Source organism: Zalophus californianus, chromosome 15 (assembly GCF_009762305.2).
Source record: "Zalophus californianus isolate mZalCal1 chromosome 15, mZalCal1.pri.v2, whole genome shotgun sequence".
Classification (NCBI taxonomy): Eukaryota; Metazoa; Chordata; class Mammalia; order Carnivora; family Otariidae; genus Zalophus; species Zalophus californianus.
This window is the reverse complement of record NC_045609.1, coordinates 6,701,390-6,720,259: the sequence shown is the minus strand read 5'-3', so window position 1 is coordinate 6,720,259 and position 18,870 is coordinate 6,701,390. Positions and strand designations below refer to the sequence as shown.

At 40.5% G+C, this 18,870-nt stretch overlaps 1 protein-coding gene across 4 annotated transcripts in view; it reads left to right on the top strand.

The window, feature by feature from the left end:
* Window positions 1-14,176, top strand: part of ASAH2 (N-acylsphingosine amidohydrolase 2) — a 100,192-nt gene extending 86,016 nt beyond the window's left edge. For 3 of the 4 annotated variants that reach the window (XM_035724101.1, XM_035724102.1, XM_035724100.1), the window contains 4 exons: window positions 1,107-1,253; window positions 6,289-6,348; window positions 9,613-9,701; window positions 11,517-14,176. In XM_035724101.1, the coding sequence (XP_035579994.1) occupies window positions 1,107-1,253; window positions 6,289-6,348; window positions 9,613-9,701; window positions 11,517-11,706 (486 nt within the window). In that variant the 3' untranslated portion in view covers window positions 11,707-14,176. The remainder of the gene's footprint in view (window positions 1-1,106; window positions 1,254-6,288; window positions 6,349-9,612; window positions 9,702-11,516) is intronic. The other variant, XM_035724103.1, reaches the window with a different exon arrangement.
* The last annotated feature ends 4,694 nt before the right edge of the window (window positions 14,177-18,870 follow it).

The following is an 18,870-nucleotide window of genomic DNA, read 5'->3' as shown; positions in this document are numbered from 1 at the left end:
CCTTTTTTCTTTTCCCGAAGTAGAACTGCTTTAATTTTCATCATAAAAGCTGTAACTAGTTATAGAACATTCAGATTATACAGAAAATTATAAACCTATAGCCCATCCCAAGAGATGGCCATTGTTTTCACTTACATTATGAATGTACATCTACAGTTCCTCCCAGGCAAATAGTCTTCAAGTTTTATAGTGATACGTAGGGGGAAAGTGTGATTCGTTTTGTAGAAATTTTTGTCACAGCCAGTGTTATGGTTCTGTAGCTAAAATGAGCTATGCGATCTCGGAAAAAAACACTGAGTATCTCCCAGCTTATGTTCCCATTTGTGAAAGGGGAATGCCAGCAAATAGGTGTTATGGCCTTTGAAAAAGATTAAATTACTAAAGTGAGGTTCAGTGTCCATTATGAAGGACCACTTAAAATTTGAAATTAGCCCTGTGATGACACCATTAAAGGTGACAAATATTGTGGAAAACATAGTTTAAACCAGTCAGGGTATACGCTGATCTTAACTTCTAAGTTAAAAGTATATTACATTTTTGTGCTCACTTCGGCAGCCCATAGACTAAAAAAAGTATATTATATTTTTTAATTAGCACAGAGAAGGATCTAGGGGGGAAAAAGCTTGGTATTGACTCTGGGGAAGAGAGGCTCAACACTTTTTAAAAATTAAAAGAGTAATCACACTGTCATGGTACAAAGGCTTACCATGTGTTAGGCTCCTATCCAAAGTCACACAATTGAAAAAGAGCTGTTCCAGAATCTAAAGTTGTATCATGTCTACACTCTGATCCCTGGACTGCATGGTCCGGGGAAGCAAAAATGTTGTCTATGACCCAAACTTTCCTCTAGTGACAAAAGTTTAAATTGTGGACGTCTAGACTCATATTTTAGCAAAGTTGCCCCCACATTTTGTTAAAACTCTTAGCTCTTGGAGAGAGGCTGTGTGTGTGTGTGTGTGTGTGTGTGTGTGTGTGTGTGTGGGTGTGTGTGTGTGCGCGCGCGCGCGCATTTCCTTTAATGAAGGCATTTCTGGGAGGTGGGGGCCTGGGGAAAGGGGCTTTGACTCTACATTGTGTGGTCCTTAAGCAAATGCTCTCTGTTCTAGGATACAGTAGCCAACCTGAGCAGAGGTCCAGAGCCTCCATTTTTCAAACAACTGATAGCCTCATTAATTCCTAATGTCGCGGATAAAGCACCAATAGGCAAAACTTTTGGGGATGTTCTGCAGCCTCCAAAACCTACATACAGATTGGTAAGGCTCCCAAAGAGATCTTGGAATCCTCCAGAAGCCTGTGTCTGTCTAATGTCAACACCTGCCTCTAATCATGCTATACACCAGCTGTGAGCAGTGATGATTTTGACAATTGTTCTGAACTCTGCAGAGCCTCTGCAAATGTGGGAATGGGGAAATATGTATTTTTTCATGTGGTAATGATGTAAAATCAAATTTCTAAAATCCAAATTCTTCTTTTCTTCTTAAATGGATGGTCATGGAATCATTTGCTAGAGCTCAGAAAAGTCTCTTAAATCAAGGACAAGAAAAGCACGTAGTAATGAAGCAGGACTTGGACTACTACTATTTTATATTGATCTTGTGTCCTGCACCTTTGCTAGATCATTTATTAGTCCCACTAGATTCTTGGGCGAGGGATGTGGATTCCTTAGAAATTTCTACATACAGTATCATATCATCTGTGAATAAAAGCAAGCTTACTTATTCCTTTTTGGATTTCTTTTCTGGAGGCCTTTAATTTTTTTCCCTTACTGCGCTGGCTGGAATCTCCAATACAATGTTGAAGACACGTTGTAAGAGTGGGCATCCTTCTCTTGTTTCTAATCAGGAGGAAGAGTATTCTGTCGTTAAGTATGATGTTTCCTTGAGGATTTTTGTAGATGACTTTAATCAAGTTGAGAAAGTTCCTTTGTATGCCAAGTTTTTTTTTTTTTTTTAAATGAAGAATGGGTGTTGGATTTGTTTCCAAATGCTTTCGTGTCTACTGAGGTGATCGTGTAGGATTTTGACTTTTATTCTATTAAGATAGTGTATCGCATTAGTTGATTTTCAGATATTAAGTAAATACCCTTTCTTAATGGTACAGAATCTTTTTTATATGTTGTTGAATTTGGTTTGTTAATATTTTGCTGAAGTTTTATACTCATGTCCATGAGGGATATTTGCAGTCTTCTTTTCACATGTCAGGGTAACACTTGTCTCAAAGAATGAGTTAGCAAGTGTTTCCTCCTGTATTTTCTGGAGATGCATGGAAAATACTGGCATTATTTCTTCTTTAAATATTCAGTCAGATTTATCGGCAAAGCCACATGGACCTTTGCTTCTCCCTGTGGCAAAATTTGTATTTACCACTCCAATTTCTTATTATAAGCCTATTCAGATTTTCTTTTTTTTTTCTTGAGTTGATTATGTATCTCTCTTGGCATTTAGTTTGTCTTGAGGAATGTATCTTTCTAAAAATTGCATCCTCCTAGACATTTGCCTGTTTCATGTAAGTTGCCTATTTTGTTTGGCTAAAGTTCATAATATGTTCTTACAATCCTTTTAATTTCTATAGGGTCAACAATGATGGCCCTTTTTCCTTCCTGATTTTGATAATTTGTGTCTTCAGAGAGCTAGCTTTTAGCTTCCTTGATTTTATCTATTGTTTTTCTATTTCTATTTTGATTTTTTGTTTTGGTTTTTGCTCTGGTGTTTTATATTCTTCCTTCTGACTGCTTAGATTTTATTTGGCTCTTCTCATTTCTTAAGGTAGAAGCTTAGGTTCTTTTTACGTATTAGTGTAACTTTTTATTCCTCTGTTGATTTTTTTTTTTTTTTTTACTATACATATTGTTGATTATTTTTCCTAGTAGTTGTTTTAGGGACTTGAAAAGGAAAAAGAATTCTGATTCTCCTCTCCACACTTTCAGTACTTCTGACAGGAGCTGTGTGGATGTTTTCCCCACACCAAGCAATTCTCCACTTCTCCGCAGACATCAACTTGGTGTCCTATAATGCAGTTCAATTCTGACAGTATCTCCTTGGGGTTGGCATTTACTTCACAGGTTAAGGGCTCAGTCCCACAAGATTGTACCCCTCCACTCCCACGCCCTCACATGCTTCAGATACCAATGGTGAATCTAAAATGTTACTTCTGCTTCTGAGTGATTGGCTACAAATTGGAGATTCCCATGAGCCCCTCCTCAGGTTAAATAACTTGCTGGAACAGGCTCACAGAACTCAGGAAGCCAGTTTACTTACTAGGTTATCAATTTATTATACACTGATTACGACTCAGGAACAGCCTGATGGTGGTATGGGGGAAGGAGAGCCAAGCTTCCATGACCTCTCCAGGAAGGTCACCCTCCCAACATCTCCATGCATTCACCCATCTAGAAGCTCTCTGAACCCCAGACTTTAGGGACTTTTATTCAGGCTTCATGATAGAAGCACAATTGATTAAATCATTGCCTTTTGATGATTAACTCAACCCTCAGTCTCTTTCCCCTCCCTGGAGATCAGGGGGTTGGACTTGATAATTCCAACCCTCTAATCACAAGACTGAGTCCCCTAACAAGTAACCCTCACCCCGATGTTACCCAGATACTCTCAGCCACCGGTCATCTCATTAACATACAAAAAGACACACCACTCCTGGGATTGCAAGGGTTTTAGGAGCTGTGTACCACGAAATGGGGACAGAGACTACATATATATATATATATATATATATGTATGTATATATATGTCTTATTATGTCACAGGGCTATAATATGCATCTCAACTAATTGCACCCTACTTCAATATAATACTAATAATTCCAAAAAATATAAGATTGCTATATCTATTTTTCTTTTCCCATCCTTTGTGCTATTGTTGTCACATACATCACATCTATATATAAATGCAGTAATACAGTGTTATAGCTAATTGTCTTACACAATCTCACACCTTCTAAGGAGATTAAGAGAAGATATGGAAAAGTATATTCATAGCATATTTTAAACCAAGCCTACATATTTACCATTCCGGTGCTCTTTATTGTTTCTTAGGAATCTGAACTATTATTACCACCTAGCCTCATTTCCTTTCAGCATGAAGAACTTCCTTAGTATTTTTGGTAGGACAGCTCTGCTAACAACAAATCCCCTCAGGCTTTTTTTAGCACAATGGCTTTATTTTCCCTTTATCTTTGAAGAATAGTTTTGCTACATTCTTGGTTGAGAAATGGTTTTCTTTTATCACTTTGAGTGTGTTATCCTGTCAACTCTTGTTTCTTCACTCTCTAATGAGAAGTCAATTGCTCATCTATTGGAGTTTCCCTGTAAGTAATGCATCATTTTTCTCCTACTGCTTTCAAGATTTTTTCTATTTGTCTCCGTCTGCCCCAAGTTTGCTACAATGTATCTAAAGGCGAAACACTCTGGGATTATCCTACTTGGGATTTGTTGAGTTCCTTGGGTGGGCAAGGTAATGTTTATCAAGTTTGGAAAGTTTTCATCCTTTATTTCTGCCAAAAGATTTTTCATTTGTTTGTTTCTCTCTTTCCTCGAATTCTAGGACTTCTGCTTTGTGAATGCTGCTGTGTACTTGATGTCCCGCTTGTTTCTGAGGTTCTAGCAATTTTTCTTCAGTTTTTTCCTGTCCATTCTTCATTATCATATAATTTATATTGATAAATTCTAGTTCACTTATCTTTTCTTCTATCATCTCATATTTGCTATTAAGCTCTTCTAGTGAATTTCTCATGCCAGTTATGATTTTCGGCTCTAGAACACCCAATCCATTTTTAACAATTACTTCTCTTCACTGAGGTTCTCTATATGTTAAGTCACTATCATCAGACTTTTCTTTAATTCTTTAAACGTGACTGTATTCGTTCTTAGAACATCTTTACAACCACTGCTTTGAAGTCCTTGTTTATTAACTACAACATCCGGGGACACAGAACGGCAGTTTTGTTTTGTTTTGTTTTTTTAAATTTCTTAAAAATTTTTTAATTTTTTTTTGTTTTTTTTAATCTTATTTTATTTTATTATGTTATGTTAGTCACCATACAGCACATCATTAGTTTTTGATGTAGTGTTCCATGATTCATTCAGAATGGCAGTTTTGATTGGGCTTTTTTCCCTTAGTATGAGTGATATTTTCATGTATGCACATCCCATAATTTTTGTATTGAATACTGGATGTGTTTTGATACATTGTGGTAATTCTGGATTCTAGCCTCACCTCCCCACCCCAAAGTTGTTTTTGTTTGTTTGTTGGCTCACTGAAAACTAGCCTGGACCAAATCAGTACAGTCTGTCTCTCTTGCAATGTGTGGCTATTGGGTCTGCTCCATTTTTTTGTCCTTGATTTTAAGTCTGGCTCTCAAGGTGTTGCCCCTGTGGTTATGTAACTTAATGTCCAGCCAGATATTGATCAGAGTGTGTGCTTAGATGCTTCAGGGAGTAAGAATTTCAGTCTCTGTTGATACGTTCTTTTCCTGGCTTCAGGTGGTTCTCTTCCCTGCATGCAGAGTTGAGGGGAACCTTCTACAGATCTCCAGAGTTCTCTCTCTCTACGTAGCTCTCTCTCTGGTACGCTCTTTTCTCTATTACTCTACCTTGTGAACATAAGGCTATTTGACCTTCACGGACTCCCACATCTATTCCTTAATGTAGATCAAGTGCCTGGCTTTGCTTGACCTCTGCCTTCTTGTGCTGTGAACTGCACACTCTGAGGGCATTAGGCTGGGGCAGTTGAGGGGCTCATTTTGTCTGTTTTTTGTCACTCTAGGCTCACTGTTTTCATTGCTCGGCTGTCTGTAAAACCATGGTTTAATACATATTTGTCCAGCTTTGTTAGTTGTTTCAGGTGGGAAGGTAGGTACACGCCCTGTCATTCCACTTTGGATCTCACACGAGCAAGTGTCCGTGTACGTGTAAGTCATTCACGGAAAGTTTTGACTGCTTTGATTTGAGTCAGTCCATTTCCTGTATGTGTGTTGGAGGGGAGCGTGAGACAATATCAGAGGCTGAAGAAATCATTTTAATGCATTGTATTCATCTCTATCTGAATGTACTAAAAGCAAATTCATTGGCGAAAAATTCTCGAGTAATTTCTCCACCAAAAATTCCTGTGTCTGTTTCTGCAAGAGTATGTTCTCTGATAGTCTCAGAAGATGAGTCACTTGATTAAATAGGATAGAATCTGCACAGGTGCCCAGAATCCTAGAACATTTCATAAATCATGGCCCAAATATGAGCACAGCAAAGAACAAACTCATAAAATGAGTTTTTATCTTCAGGGAGAAGTTGCTGAAGTTACATTCGTAGGCGCTAACCCAAAGAATTCAGCAGAAAACCGGGTAAGCATCAATGATTCTTTTGACAGATTTAAATCCACTTTTTAGTCTTCATTTGAATAGCCTTATAGAGGTTAATGATATAATGATAAAATGTTCCAACTTGCTCTTCATCTTATTTTTTAGGTGTGAGGAAATTTTCAGTAGGCAGAGTAATGTGGAATTCAGTCTGGGGGGAAAAAAGCACAGGAAACATTTAACCGGGTCTGCTTAGGATCACATACTGCACAAAGCATAGAGAGCTACATGTCCCTTGAGAAGATACAAATTTGAATACAATCCCATTTATGTATTCCAATTTAGAAACTCTACTAAACTGGGTAAAATAACCAAAGGGCCAAGAATGAAGTATATCTTTGGTTCCTTCCTACCCCCAATTCTGGCTCCTCTCTTACTCCAGCACTGTAGCCTCTGGTCCTACCTCCAGAGTGATCATGGGGCCCTGGGGGGATGCTCCGCTGGCTTGGGGCCCTGGCCCAGGTGCTTTACTTTATCTTGCTTTGCCATTTCCTGACTCTTTACTGCTGGCACTAATGGGATATTTATTTATTAATCTTGAAAAATGACACAAGAAATACATGTTCAGTGTAAAAACAGACCATTGCAGAAGTGCTTAAAGTGGAATGTGAAAGTCCCTCTCTGTCCATAAACCTTTTTAGAGGTAATAATTGTTCATAGTTTGTTATATATCATTTCATATATTGTTTTGATCGTATATAAAGTATACATATGTAATATAGCTATTAATAAAATGAATTAATTTTACTCCTCTGTCACTCCTTTAGAATGTTCTTATAACGGGGGCACCTGGGTGGCTCAGTCGGTTAAGCAACCAACTCTTGATTTCAGCTCTGGACGTGATCGTGAGGGTTGTGAGAGCGTGAGGGTCATGAGACCAAACCCCACATCAGGCTCCATGCTGAGCATGGAGTCTGCTCAAGATTCTCTCTTTTCCTCCCCCTCGGCCCCTCCTCTCTCTCTAAAAAAATAAAAAAGAATGTTCTTATAACTACACAAGCAATAACTAGGCATTTCTAGTTATAAGAATTCAAACAATAAAGAAATATGTAGAAGAAAGAGTAAGTATACACAAGTGATTTCAAGGTCAGATTTTTTAGTGAGGATGCATTTACTGTATCCATGAGCCGTTCTTCCCGGGGACCATTGTTACTTATAACCCCAAACACCTTTCTCCCAAATGAACCTTCCATTTCTGTTCCTTGAAATATCATTATTGCTCTGATACAATTGTGGCAATATGACACTGTCAAATATGACCCTGGGGAAAAATGTTCTACTGCTTGGAAAGTCAACAGGCACCGGTTGGAAATAATTTCTCTAGGCAAACTATGCCATAATATTTGCGTGTTTATAGCATTGTTTTCTGAAGCTATCAAGGGTTACGGCAAAACTGCAGGATTAGCCATCCTTTGATATCCTTAGGCTGGAGAAATACCATCATCGTTATTGCCTTGCAGAAGCAGGAGAACAAAATGCTTAAAGCCCTGTAATGAGAATAGAATTGATTTCTAACAATGCTCTGGGACTGGGCATACAACAATTTCCACTCCCTTTTATTGTTCGTAATCCTTACCTCTATTTATCGAAGGTACCTACTCTTTGCAGGCACCAGGTGAAGCGCTTTACATACGTTATTACATCAATCTCATTTAATTCTCCCTACTCTCCATTGGCTTACATTTTAGTGTCCCCATTTTACAGATGAGGAAACCAAGCCTAGAAAGCTTAAGTAACTTGTGTTAACTAATTGTGTATCAGGTAGAGATGAGGGTTGGGAGGGGGGGAAAGGATAGTCACATAGTTCACAAACACAGTGGCCTAGACTTGTTCTCTGGTCTACACTCTAGACCCCTTGAGGGTTCACCCAATCTCCTACTCCATCTGCCCTAAATGGCTGGAAACCCTTCTCTTTACAAGTCACCATCATCATGAAAACTTTATTGAATATAACCTATCCGTTGAGTAGAGTTTTATTTATTTATTTTTAAAAGATTTTATTTATTATTTATTTGACAGAGAGAGAGAGAGAGCGCGACAGCAGGAACACAAGCAGGGGGAGTGGGAGAGGGAGAAGCAAGCTTCCCGCTGAGCAGGGAGCCTGATACGGGGCTTGATCCCAGGACTCTGGGATCACAACCCCCCGAGCCGAAGGCAGACATTTAACCGACTGAGCCACCCAGGTGCCCCTCGTTGAGTAGAGTTTTAAATAATCCCATGGCCCAGGTATAAGTGAGTGACCCATTCAGCAAAGTTTTATTTGAACACCTGTAAGTGACAGGTGTAAAGGGCTGTAATGGATAAAAGTGAATCAGACACAAGTCCTGCCCGTAAAGGCCCACAGTCTAAAGATTTTTGAGGAAGGGCACCTGGGTGGCTCAGTTGGTTAAGCGACTGCCTTCGGCTCAGGTCATGATCCTGGAGTCCCGGGATCAAGTCCCACATCGGGCTTCCTGCTCAGCAGGGAGTCTGCTTCTCCCTCTGACCCTCTTCCCTCTCATGCTCTCTATCTCTCATTCTCTCTCTCTCAAATAAATAAATAAAATCTTAAAAGAGTTTTGAGGAAAATTGGAGATTTATGGACTCTGTCTTTTAATTTGTTATATTATTCAAATCTGTGCTTTATTTGACACGGAATTCTTAGTCTGAATTGAATTATTATAGCAATTTTCCAATGGGAAAAATAAAACCTGCTTTTGATGTGCTTTCTAGGAATCCATTATGACAAAATATAGGGATTGCTTTTAGCACCCTAGAGACAGGGAAGATTTATGCATCCTTTTCAATTCTTTCCCTCGGAAGGTATATTTGCCCAGAGAAGGAAAGATGAAGAAACTCTCCCATTTTCCCTCCCCAGTCTTGAGGTGACTAGAGAAAGTCTTGGAATATAGAGCAATTAAACATGTCATGGAAAGGTTTGACTTACGCCTTTTTAAATATCTCAAGTTTTATTCTATCTCTTCACCTCCCCCGTTTGTAAAATTTGCTATCAGCTCTAAAATTATGATCATTCAGTTTTCTAAAAAAAAAAAAAAAAAAGGTCATGATGTGTGACAGCCTGGATAAATTAGCATTCTGAAGACATTGCATAGAATGTAAAGAGAAGCACCTAAGAATTTGGATGAAATTCTAATACATTTTCACACAAGGTATTGACAGGTTGGCCTACAGTCCACAAGGGACGTATTTGCAGACAAGTTCCTTCTATGACTGTGCAGGGTCTCATCAGTTATATTAATTGCATTTCAGACCCATCAGACCTTCCTCACTGTTGAGAAATACGAAGCTGCATCAGCAACATGGCAAATAGTGCATAATGATGCCTCCTGGGAGACTCGGTGAGCATGTCTGTTGGATATTTTGTCTTTCAAGCCTTGACAACAGTTGGTTAGTAATGCAGGGAAGACAAATGGGAAGCCTGGCTCAATGCATGATATTAATGATAGCAAATTCCCAAGGAGACTTCTGGCCATATTTAGTTGATTTATTAGACTTCATTTTGATTCTGTTTTTCTGCAAAACAGTGTGGTGTGCGCTTCTGGAAGATTAGGTGCTAATGAGGTTATGGCCTCCATTTTTGTAAACATCTGTTAGTTTTGCTTTTCTCTATGGCCGCAGACATTACCCCTAAAGACTGGCTAGCCTTCCTGCAAACTGGCTGAAAGGCATACCGGTCTGGAGGTATTGCTATCGCTCTATAGAGCCTGATAGTCCTTCTGGGAAAATCACGAGTCTATACGCAAAACATATCGTACGTGTACACGTCGATGATTCTTGATTTGAACCAAAAGCATTATTTGGAAGATTTGAAAATGTGTCCAAAATAAGAAAATGTTTCTGCTCCCGAGTGTATACCATTTCACACTGCACAACAAGTGGGCAAAGGTTTTGCCAATTTGTGTCTAATTTGGATCGTCTTAAACTAAGTGATGGGTTGCGTGTCGGTTTGCTTCCCATGGCTGACCGAAAATCGAAGTTTGACCATACTGTGGCCCCTTTGATAATCACACATAAATATGGGCATACATTTTCCTCTGATCTTTAGGACTCTAGGGCATAGGTCATTTTGAAAGAAATAATAAATTTATATTTATTATTAAAACAAGATTATACAGATGATAAAAAACGATGATTTTTTTTTTTTAAGCCCCAAATCAGAATAGCAGTGAACACGGAGGACATGGATAGGCCTCCATCCTGTTCACCAGCAGGAATATCTCTGTCATGCGAGCACTGGGCCCATCCTTGAAAAACACAGATTGTTGAGAATACCCTCTCTGCCCAGAGCACTGTCTCTCTAGACCAGTGGGGACATCAGTCAGTTAGCCCATTGTATCTCACTTACCTAGCAGAGTATCTGAACTCCTTGTGGTTGTCTGCAAGCACCGATGTGAGCTGACTGTTTCTGTAAGCTCAAGCACTGTGCCACACCCCACCCGGCTCTGTTCCTACCAGAACATTCTGTTCCTCCACTGCACCTTGTGCTCTCCCACTGAAGCCACTTTGCATCTCTGTTCCTTCTTTCAGGAAATCTTTCCTCTGAGCATGTGTGGGTTCCATTTAAATAACATCTCCCTAGAGATACCTCTGCCTTACTTGGTTCATGTCACTTAGCACTTTTAAGATCATTTGTCGATTTCTTGTTTATTACCTTTCTTCCCGCCCTGCCCCAGAGGGGTTATACGCTCCATGGAACCTTGGGCCATGTCTGTCTTGCTCACTACCGTAACCTCAGACCTCTAGAATAGAGTCTGGCACGGGCACTCATTAAATATATACTTTTAACAAATGAATCTAGATGGGAGTTTCAGTATCAGTCAACACAGAGGTTGGGCAAAAGGAGTGTTCTAGCATTTCTCACGCAAGAGACATCCTGTATTCTGAGTATCAGGTGAGGGAGGCTCCCCGGGGTGGATAGTGTTTAGGTAGTTAGAAAGGTAGAACAAGTAAAACTATTTCTACAAATGGCTATTTCCTAAAGGATCTCTTCTAGAAGGTGAATATTATTTGTGCCTGTTTTGTTCATTGCTGCACTCCCAATATCCAGGATAGTGCTTTGGTTAGGGTAGGTACTCCCTGAATACTCATTCATTTTTCTAACCACACATTTTTAAGAGTAAAACTTGGCTGGCTTGTTTGTTTTCTACCAACAGTTTCTATTGGCACAAGGGACTGCAGGGTCACAGCAATGCCATCATCCAATGGCATATTCCAGACACTGCCCAGCCTGGAACCTACAGAATAAGATACTTCGGACACAATCGGAAGCAGGACTTTCTCAAGCCGGCAGTCATCCTTCCATTTGAAAGCACTTCCTCCACCTTTGAAGTAGTAACTACTTAATGAAGAGTTGATAGTTCACTGAAAGGGCAGCCACACTCTGTAATTTATAAAAATTATTTCACATGAATGTAAACCGTGATGATGACTTCGATAATTGTCCCTGTTGGGGGACAGATAGTTTACTGCGAGTGGGAGAGAGGGGTGTGTGTGTATGTGGGTCCCATTCGCCTTGCTCTAGGCGCTTCACACCCCTGATGGTCTAGACCCTAATGCATGACATCAGGGCCCTGCGGCTATTTGAAGGAACACGTCCCCTCAATATGAAGCCTCTGGAAAATGAGTGAGTGAGAGTGCTTGGAGGTGTGTGCACCACGGTACACCTATTTATGTATAGAATTATTGAATGTTAGTGCTGGGAAAGTTTAAAGAGGTTGTGGAGTTTGATTCTTTCTTTTGCAGATGGGAACAACGAAGTTTTACGGATTTGAGATTAACAAAGGCTCCAGGACCTCCCCCCACCCCCTGCCCCCATCACACTTAAATATATATTATATAAACACTGACCAGAAATGTATACACCCAATTAGAGAAAATTAGTGTGGAGATTAGCATGCCGACTATTCTATCTTGAGCAGAGCCTCTCAAAGCCATTACCCTGGAGTCAGTGTACCTGATCCAGAGCTGTTAATGCTGGTAAATTATTTCTGGCACTGCCTTCTGAGGCCAATCACAAGGACGACCTGTAATATTTTGATCATGCCTTGTGTTCCCTAACTGCCCTTATCCCCCCGAATTGTGTCTCCCATTCCCAAGACCAGTTCTAAGGGATTTTGACTGTTTTCACTAATCACATTCACCCCCAAAACACAAGCTTTACCATTAGTCTAGATATTTAAAACAGAAGTGTTACTGGATTGGAAGGGGGTCCTCGAAGGGCAAGCTCTAAATTCATTTATCTGTTCTTTTATCACCCACTTACTCATGGACTCGTTCAATCACAGAATATTTATTCAGACCTACATATCCAGTATTGTACTGGTGCCTGGCCTTGACAATTATTGTGATCATATTTGGGATGAATGTGTAAGTGTCCAAAGGGGACTATTTTGAAGGAGAAAATTCAGTATATAAATTCAGTATATAAATTCTGGAAGACATTTAAAAAGCAGTAATCTCCGAGTCCTATCTTAAATATAACCTGGGTTGGGTGCTTTAATTTTGGGAGAAAGAGGCTCCAGACCATTTGGAAAAAGCTGTTTTCGTAGTTATTTGGGGGCACTGTGAAATACCCAGCCCAGTGTCTGGAAGAATGAGATATGACAGTTTGACGTTGATTGCTCAGCAGATAACAATTCCGTTTGAAATTATCCAAGTTAACGAGGAGCTAGCTCCCAGGCTACCAAGTAAATTTCCAAAAGCCAGGTCACGCTTTTTTATGTACATGAAAGCTTTCACATTTTAGGGGGAAAAAAATAACCCTTTATTTCAAAAACAAACTTTAAGGCTTGAAAATAGTAATAATACTAGGAACAATAATCCTAGCGTTCACTTATGTACGACTAAACACGCTATGTCACATTGGAATGAACCTGGGACACTCTTTGAAGGACCAGGGTTCTGGTTCTGTGGGAGTTCACTGCTGGAGAATTAGCTCATCGATCGGGATTCCAAAGAGTAGTGATCATTTTCCCTAAGGACGCACAGTGTTTAGTGTTAACAGTTTGGAGGCTTCCAGGAGCAGGAAATTCTGTACGTAGTTGACCTTAGGCAGATAAATGACATTAGGATGGATGATCAGATTTTAAAAAGTATTTCTCGTGATTCAGAGGAGCTTTTGAATTATTTTTCACTACCTCCATGCCTCCCACTGAAGCTCTCCCGTGGGCGTGTGATTCCCTGTCGGTTACTTGCAACTGTGCCAAGCCAGACACGGCATTGCCCTGGTGCTGAGCCTTCTGCACCTGCCCTCGGTCCACTAGTACTCCTGGCCGCAAATAACCCACAGAAACCTGTTTGCGCACTCGCTGCCGTGTCTTCCAACCCACGCAGTTCCATTTCTGTGGTTTGTATGGGAAAATAAGACCAGATCCTGCGTGACAGAACCTATAGCTGTTCACTCCTGCATTAGGCAACACCACAAAGAGGCAGAACGGACCTGTGAATGTACAAACCTACGCCCTAGCTGTGTTTGTAGCCTGCTGCTGGGAGTGGTTCACTGGAGCTAAACTGTGTGGTGAAAGCTCCTGAAATTGCTGGGGAACATGGGGAAAAATGAGGGTGGTTGGTGGGAGAAGGCATCTGCGGAAGATATTGTGTCTCGTGTCAAAGTGTCTGTGTTCTGTTTGTTGTCATCTGTCCACTCTGGTTTGAAGGATGCTGTGACTTTCTCAGAAAGTACCGAATGATCCCTCTATATTTTTCAATGAGTATTATGTAAAATTGCAAATATGCAATATCATATTTAATAATAAATTAATAAGTACCATTGGGAAAGTATGTTCTGTTGAGAAGGGATGCAGACAAATGATGACTTTTTTTCCTAAGAGAAGGAAGGAATGGTGCTGGATTCCATGTAGGTCAGGCTGGGAAGTGATGTGAATGGCGTCTGTAAGTACCACCCAAACACAAGGGGTCCCCTTCATCGGTTCCTTCTGGCCCTCCAAAGATTTATTGCTGGAAGATACATAGGGTTTTTGAACATTTTTTGCTACTAGGGCAACTGAGCTTTTCCTAGGCAGGTAGTTATCTGTAAAATTGCTTCATGAGCCAATTCTGAACAAAGACGTGAAGAAGGAATATGCTTGTGAATGTCCTTCTCTGATTTACCCTCTCGTGCTTCTCCAGTGTAGGCGGACACACTGTCCTTCTTTAATAGGAGCACATGGATTTCATCTTTAGCCAAAAGATTTCATCAGTAGATGATCCTTTCATGTCTTTAGTTCTTGCAATAATGATTTTGGCTCCTGCGTATCCTAACCCCACCTGCTGGCTTATACTGGCTTTGGAATATCACGATGCCACAGAGGAATTTGCATGTTTCTTACATGATTAGTTAGACTGTGTTCACCTGTAAGTAACAAAATATTCCTGATCAACAGGGGTCCAAATGCTAACGACACTAACAATCCCACATAGCAGTAAACCCTAAGGTGACAAAGTCAGCTTTCCCACAACCATTCCAGGATGTCACTGGCTTTTTTTTCCTTGACATACCAACTTTAATTCTCAGGCTTGTCACCTCAGTCTAAAGAGAGCTACTTCATGTCTTCCAGCAGCAAGAAGGAAGAGGAGAGTTTCCAGAACCCCTTTTTGGAAGGTAAAAAATATTTAGTAGAAACCCAAGTAGAACCCCCCTTACCTTTCCTTGTCTACAGTTGGGTCACATAGCTTCAAGGGAGCCTGAGAGAATATTTGGCATTTTCTGCCTCTGGGTGGGGAGGCAGGTTTTGATCAGCAGGGAGAAAGAGATGGTGCAAGTAGCTGTTCAGTAAGAGGGTCAACAGACTCATTGTGACCAGCATTCCCGTTACCATGATAGGCAAGCAATACTAACCGCAGAGCCAACCTAACAGCTCTTTGATATAATCGACACTCCTTTTATTTTAGCCAGTCTGTTTCAGGAAAGAACACATCTTGGAACCTTGATGGCAACAGGACTTGCTCTCTAAACTGCAAAATCTGTGTGTTCATTCAGCAAATTTATACAGAGCACCTAAATACTTTGTGGGCACTGTGCTACCCCCTAAGGATACAGTAATGATCAAGACAGCAAGTTCTTGCCATCAAGGAACTTCGAGTCTTAATGGAAGAAACAGACAGGTAGAGAGGCCATTCTGTACAGAGTGACCCAGATTGCAGCTGTTTAGGCTGTTAGAGATGGTATCTTATTGGGTTTGGGGATATTATAGTAGGCTTCCTGGGGGAAATAACATCTAAGCTAAGACCCAAAGGATATTAGCTAGAAGAAAGGTAATGGGGTGTGTGTGTGTGTGTGTGTGTGTGTGTGTGTGTGGTGTGTGTGTGTGTGTGTGTATGTGTGTGTGTGTGTTTACATGCATGGATGCAGGATGACTACACTTTTTAGGTAGGGGGAATATCAGATAGTTTAATCAAGCCTGTAGTTACAGTGCAAGGGAAGAATGATGGTCAGACACGGAGCCCTGAACTTCACCTTCATAAATAGCAATTTGGTGTTATATTCATATTAGCATTTCCCCCCTTAAGACCCTTTACTTATAACGTGAATGCACTTGAATGTATTTCCCCTTTGCCAAACTAAGAAGACACATCTTTTAGAACTGAGGAAACTGATTTTGGTTCCCAGTCTCCAGTGACATTGGGTATCAACTTTCTGTCTTCATAGGCTGTAACCATTTCTTGGAATTGGATTTATTAAGACTACTTTTGCTTCTGTCCATTTCATGTTTCCAAACCTTGATTTTCTTTTGCCTTTTTTACGCCTACTAAGTGGGTGAGTATAGCCCATAAAGACCACTCTCTCCCTTTAGATGGAGTCCAGAGTTCCAGCCTACATCTTATAAGTACTTATTACTACTAAAAAAACTGACACACCCACATATACTTCAAAATTACTTTGGTCTGCATAATTTCAAGTTATCAGAGACTGAGGCTGTGTTGATTTTTTTTTTTTTTTGGCTGTGTTTTAGGATAACGAGCAATCAGAAACCTGGGATATTGGCTTAACACTAACAGAAGAAAACAAACCTACCACCCCACTCTCTGAATCCCCACTCTCAGGAAAGATTGACATGACCATATTCCCTGCTCTCTTGGAGCTTCCTTATTCATTACAAGACCAGGGTAAGCCAATGAATATCAGAACTTAACATCCCAGCCATTGTAACTTTGGAAGAAAGTCCAACATGGACCCGCAACATTCCTAAGTGGAATTTCAATAAACTGGCTTGTATGATTTTATAAAGTTGGCACCACCACAATGAGAGTATGTACTTTGAATGTCTTTCTGAAGCTGTGGATGGTGTTGTGCTGACACATTGCCACTCTTATCACTTTCTCTTAGCCTCAAGTCCACAGATGTAAACTATCTCAGGGAGACTAAGGGGTAGCTTTTAACCATGGGCCATAAGTGAGAAGTTGTATAATGTGAAAGAAAGAACCTAGGTTTTTAAAGTCTGGTCAACTTGGATTGAATGATGTCTGCGACCTTGGGAGGGTTAATGAGCATCCTTGGTTTATAAAATGGTGTAACAATAATGCCCTTCTATGATTGATAGGGGGTTGTAGAATTTAATGGTTAAGAGAGAAAACTCATTGGAAACTAATAGGGAACAAATTCTGGAGACCAGTTGGTTCAAATCTTAGTTTGATTTATCCATGGTATCCAAATCTACCATTTATCCAATCTCCAACCCTGAGTAATTTACTCAGTTTCTTAAAGCTTCAGTTTCTTAATGCATCTCTATTTCCTAATATATGAATGAGAACAACGAAAGCACTTACATTGTTAGTTTGTGAGATTAGAGTAAGGTAGAGTTGTTGGCAGAGGGTCTGGCATATGGAATATGCTTAATAATTTATTTATTTAGCTGTTAATTAACTTAGCTGTCACTGAGTATTATGTAAGATGATGCATATAAATATCTAGAAAAGAGTAGGAAATTAAAAAAATTCTCCATTGTGAACTGAATCCATCATTTGCCCAGGAGACATTATGCTTTTCCTGATCTTTTGGCATCTCTGATGTTAGCGTAGGAAGACTTGGAATGTGTGACACAACTGAGGCTCTGAGAGTTGTGTAGACTGACAGACAGTGGAGGTCAGAACCGGAACCAGAAGCAGCTTCAGGAATGGGTCAGAACATGGGAGTGTAGGAAACTCTGCAGTTAAAATGGTCATGCCTTACTGATTGATGGGATGGGGAGGGGAAGAAAGACAGTTTTAAAAATTTAAAACCCTGAAATGTCGTTTGGGTGACAGTAACAGTAGAAACAAGTACTAGTGTAAAGGGAAGCGGGCTGCAGAGGGATGAGCAAATCTGGGTTTGGGTGCCTGAGACTTGACAAAGTGTCCAGGCAGCAAAGTCCAGCGCATAGTGAGAAATGGGGAGCTCAGCTTTTGCAAAGAAAGTAGGGCAAAACGGAGAGATCCGGGAAGCATCCATTTCAATCCAATAGCAGAAATCAAGGAAGTTGATGACTTGCAAGAAGGCCAAAGAAGTGGAAAGAGCCTGGATGACAGGCCTCTGGGGGACACATACTTTTAGGAAGGGGGAGGAGCAGGAGGACCAGAAAATGCTATTACTATGAAGAGCAATTAGTAGAGTTTGGAGAGCAGGAAGAGAGAACTCCCAAAAGGTCAATTAGAGATAAAGGTTGTAGAGAAACTAAAACGGTTAAGGACTGAGTTAAGCCTCTAACACTTGAGAGGAGCAATTTCTTAAGAATGTGGAAGGCATATGCAAGAGGTAGTGTGGTTATCTACGGGGTTGGTGGGATGTGGTAGAGGCAGTTAGTGGCCATTCTGTATCTGCTTTCCCATCCATAGTGAGAGTTTGCATTGGTCCCAGGGGCAGGGCTCCATTTCTCAGCCTGGGTGTATCCCAGGACGGAATCTGGCAGCTGGGAATAGCCATCTGACTAAGTTCTGTTCAGTGGGAAGATAGATGTACTATGTTCTATTTCCCTACTTGTGCCCTCAGAAGAGATAGTCATACACTCCCTTATCCAGTTCCCTTCCTAGTAACCGACAAGGTGGCAAGAGCTGGATTGGCCATCTTGCAGTCTAGACATGGGAGCTCCATGTCAAGGATGGCCATCCTATAAAAGATGCCTGGGTCCTTGCTAGTCCCTGGGAGTCAAATCATTCCTTGACTGCTTCATTTCAGATGATTAACTGAGGGGGGGAGGAAACCCGCATCTCATCTTTTACTATTCACGTCACTGTTAGAACAGCAGAAACTTGTGTTCTAAGTACTATACTGATTGTAGTCTCCTTAAAGGCTATCATTGAGACACTTTCTTCTACTGTGGCTAGGATAAATGTCAACACATTTGCATAAAATCAGAAAGCAGATCTTTACTAATTGACCTGGGGAAAATGGTATGGTGACCTCTTTCTATTTTTTGACTCTTTGGCTATTATGGGTTGAATCATGTCCCCCAAAACAATGATTGAAGTTCCTAACACCGAGTACCTCAAATGTGACCTTATTTGGAAACAAGGTCACTGCAAATGTAATTAGTT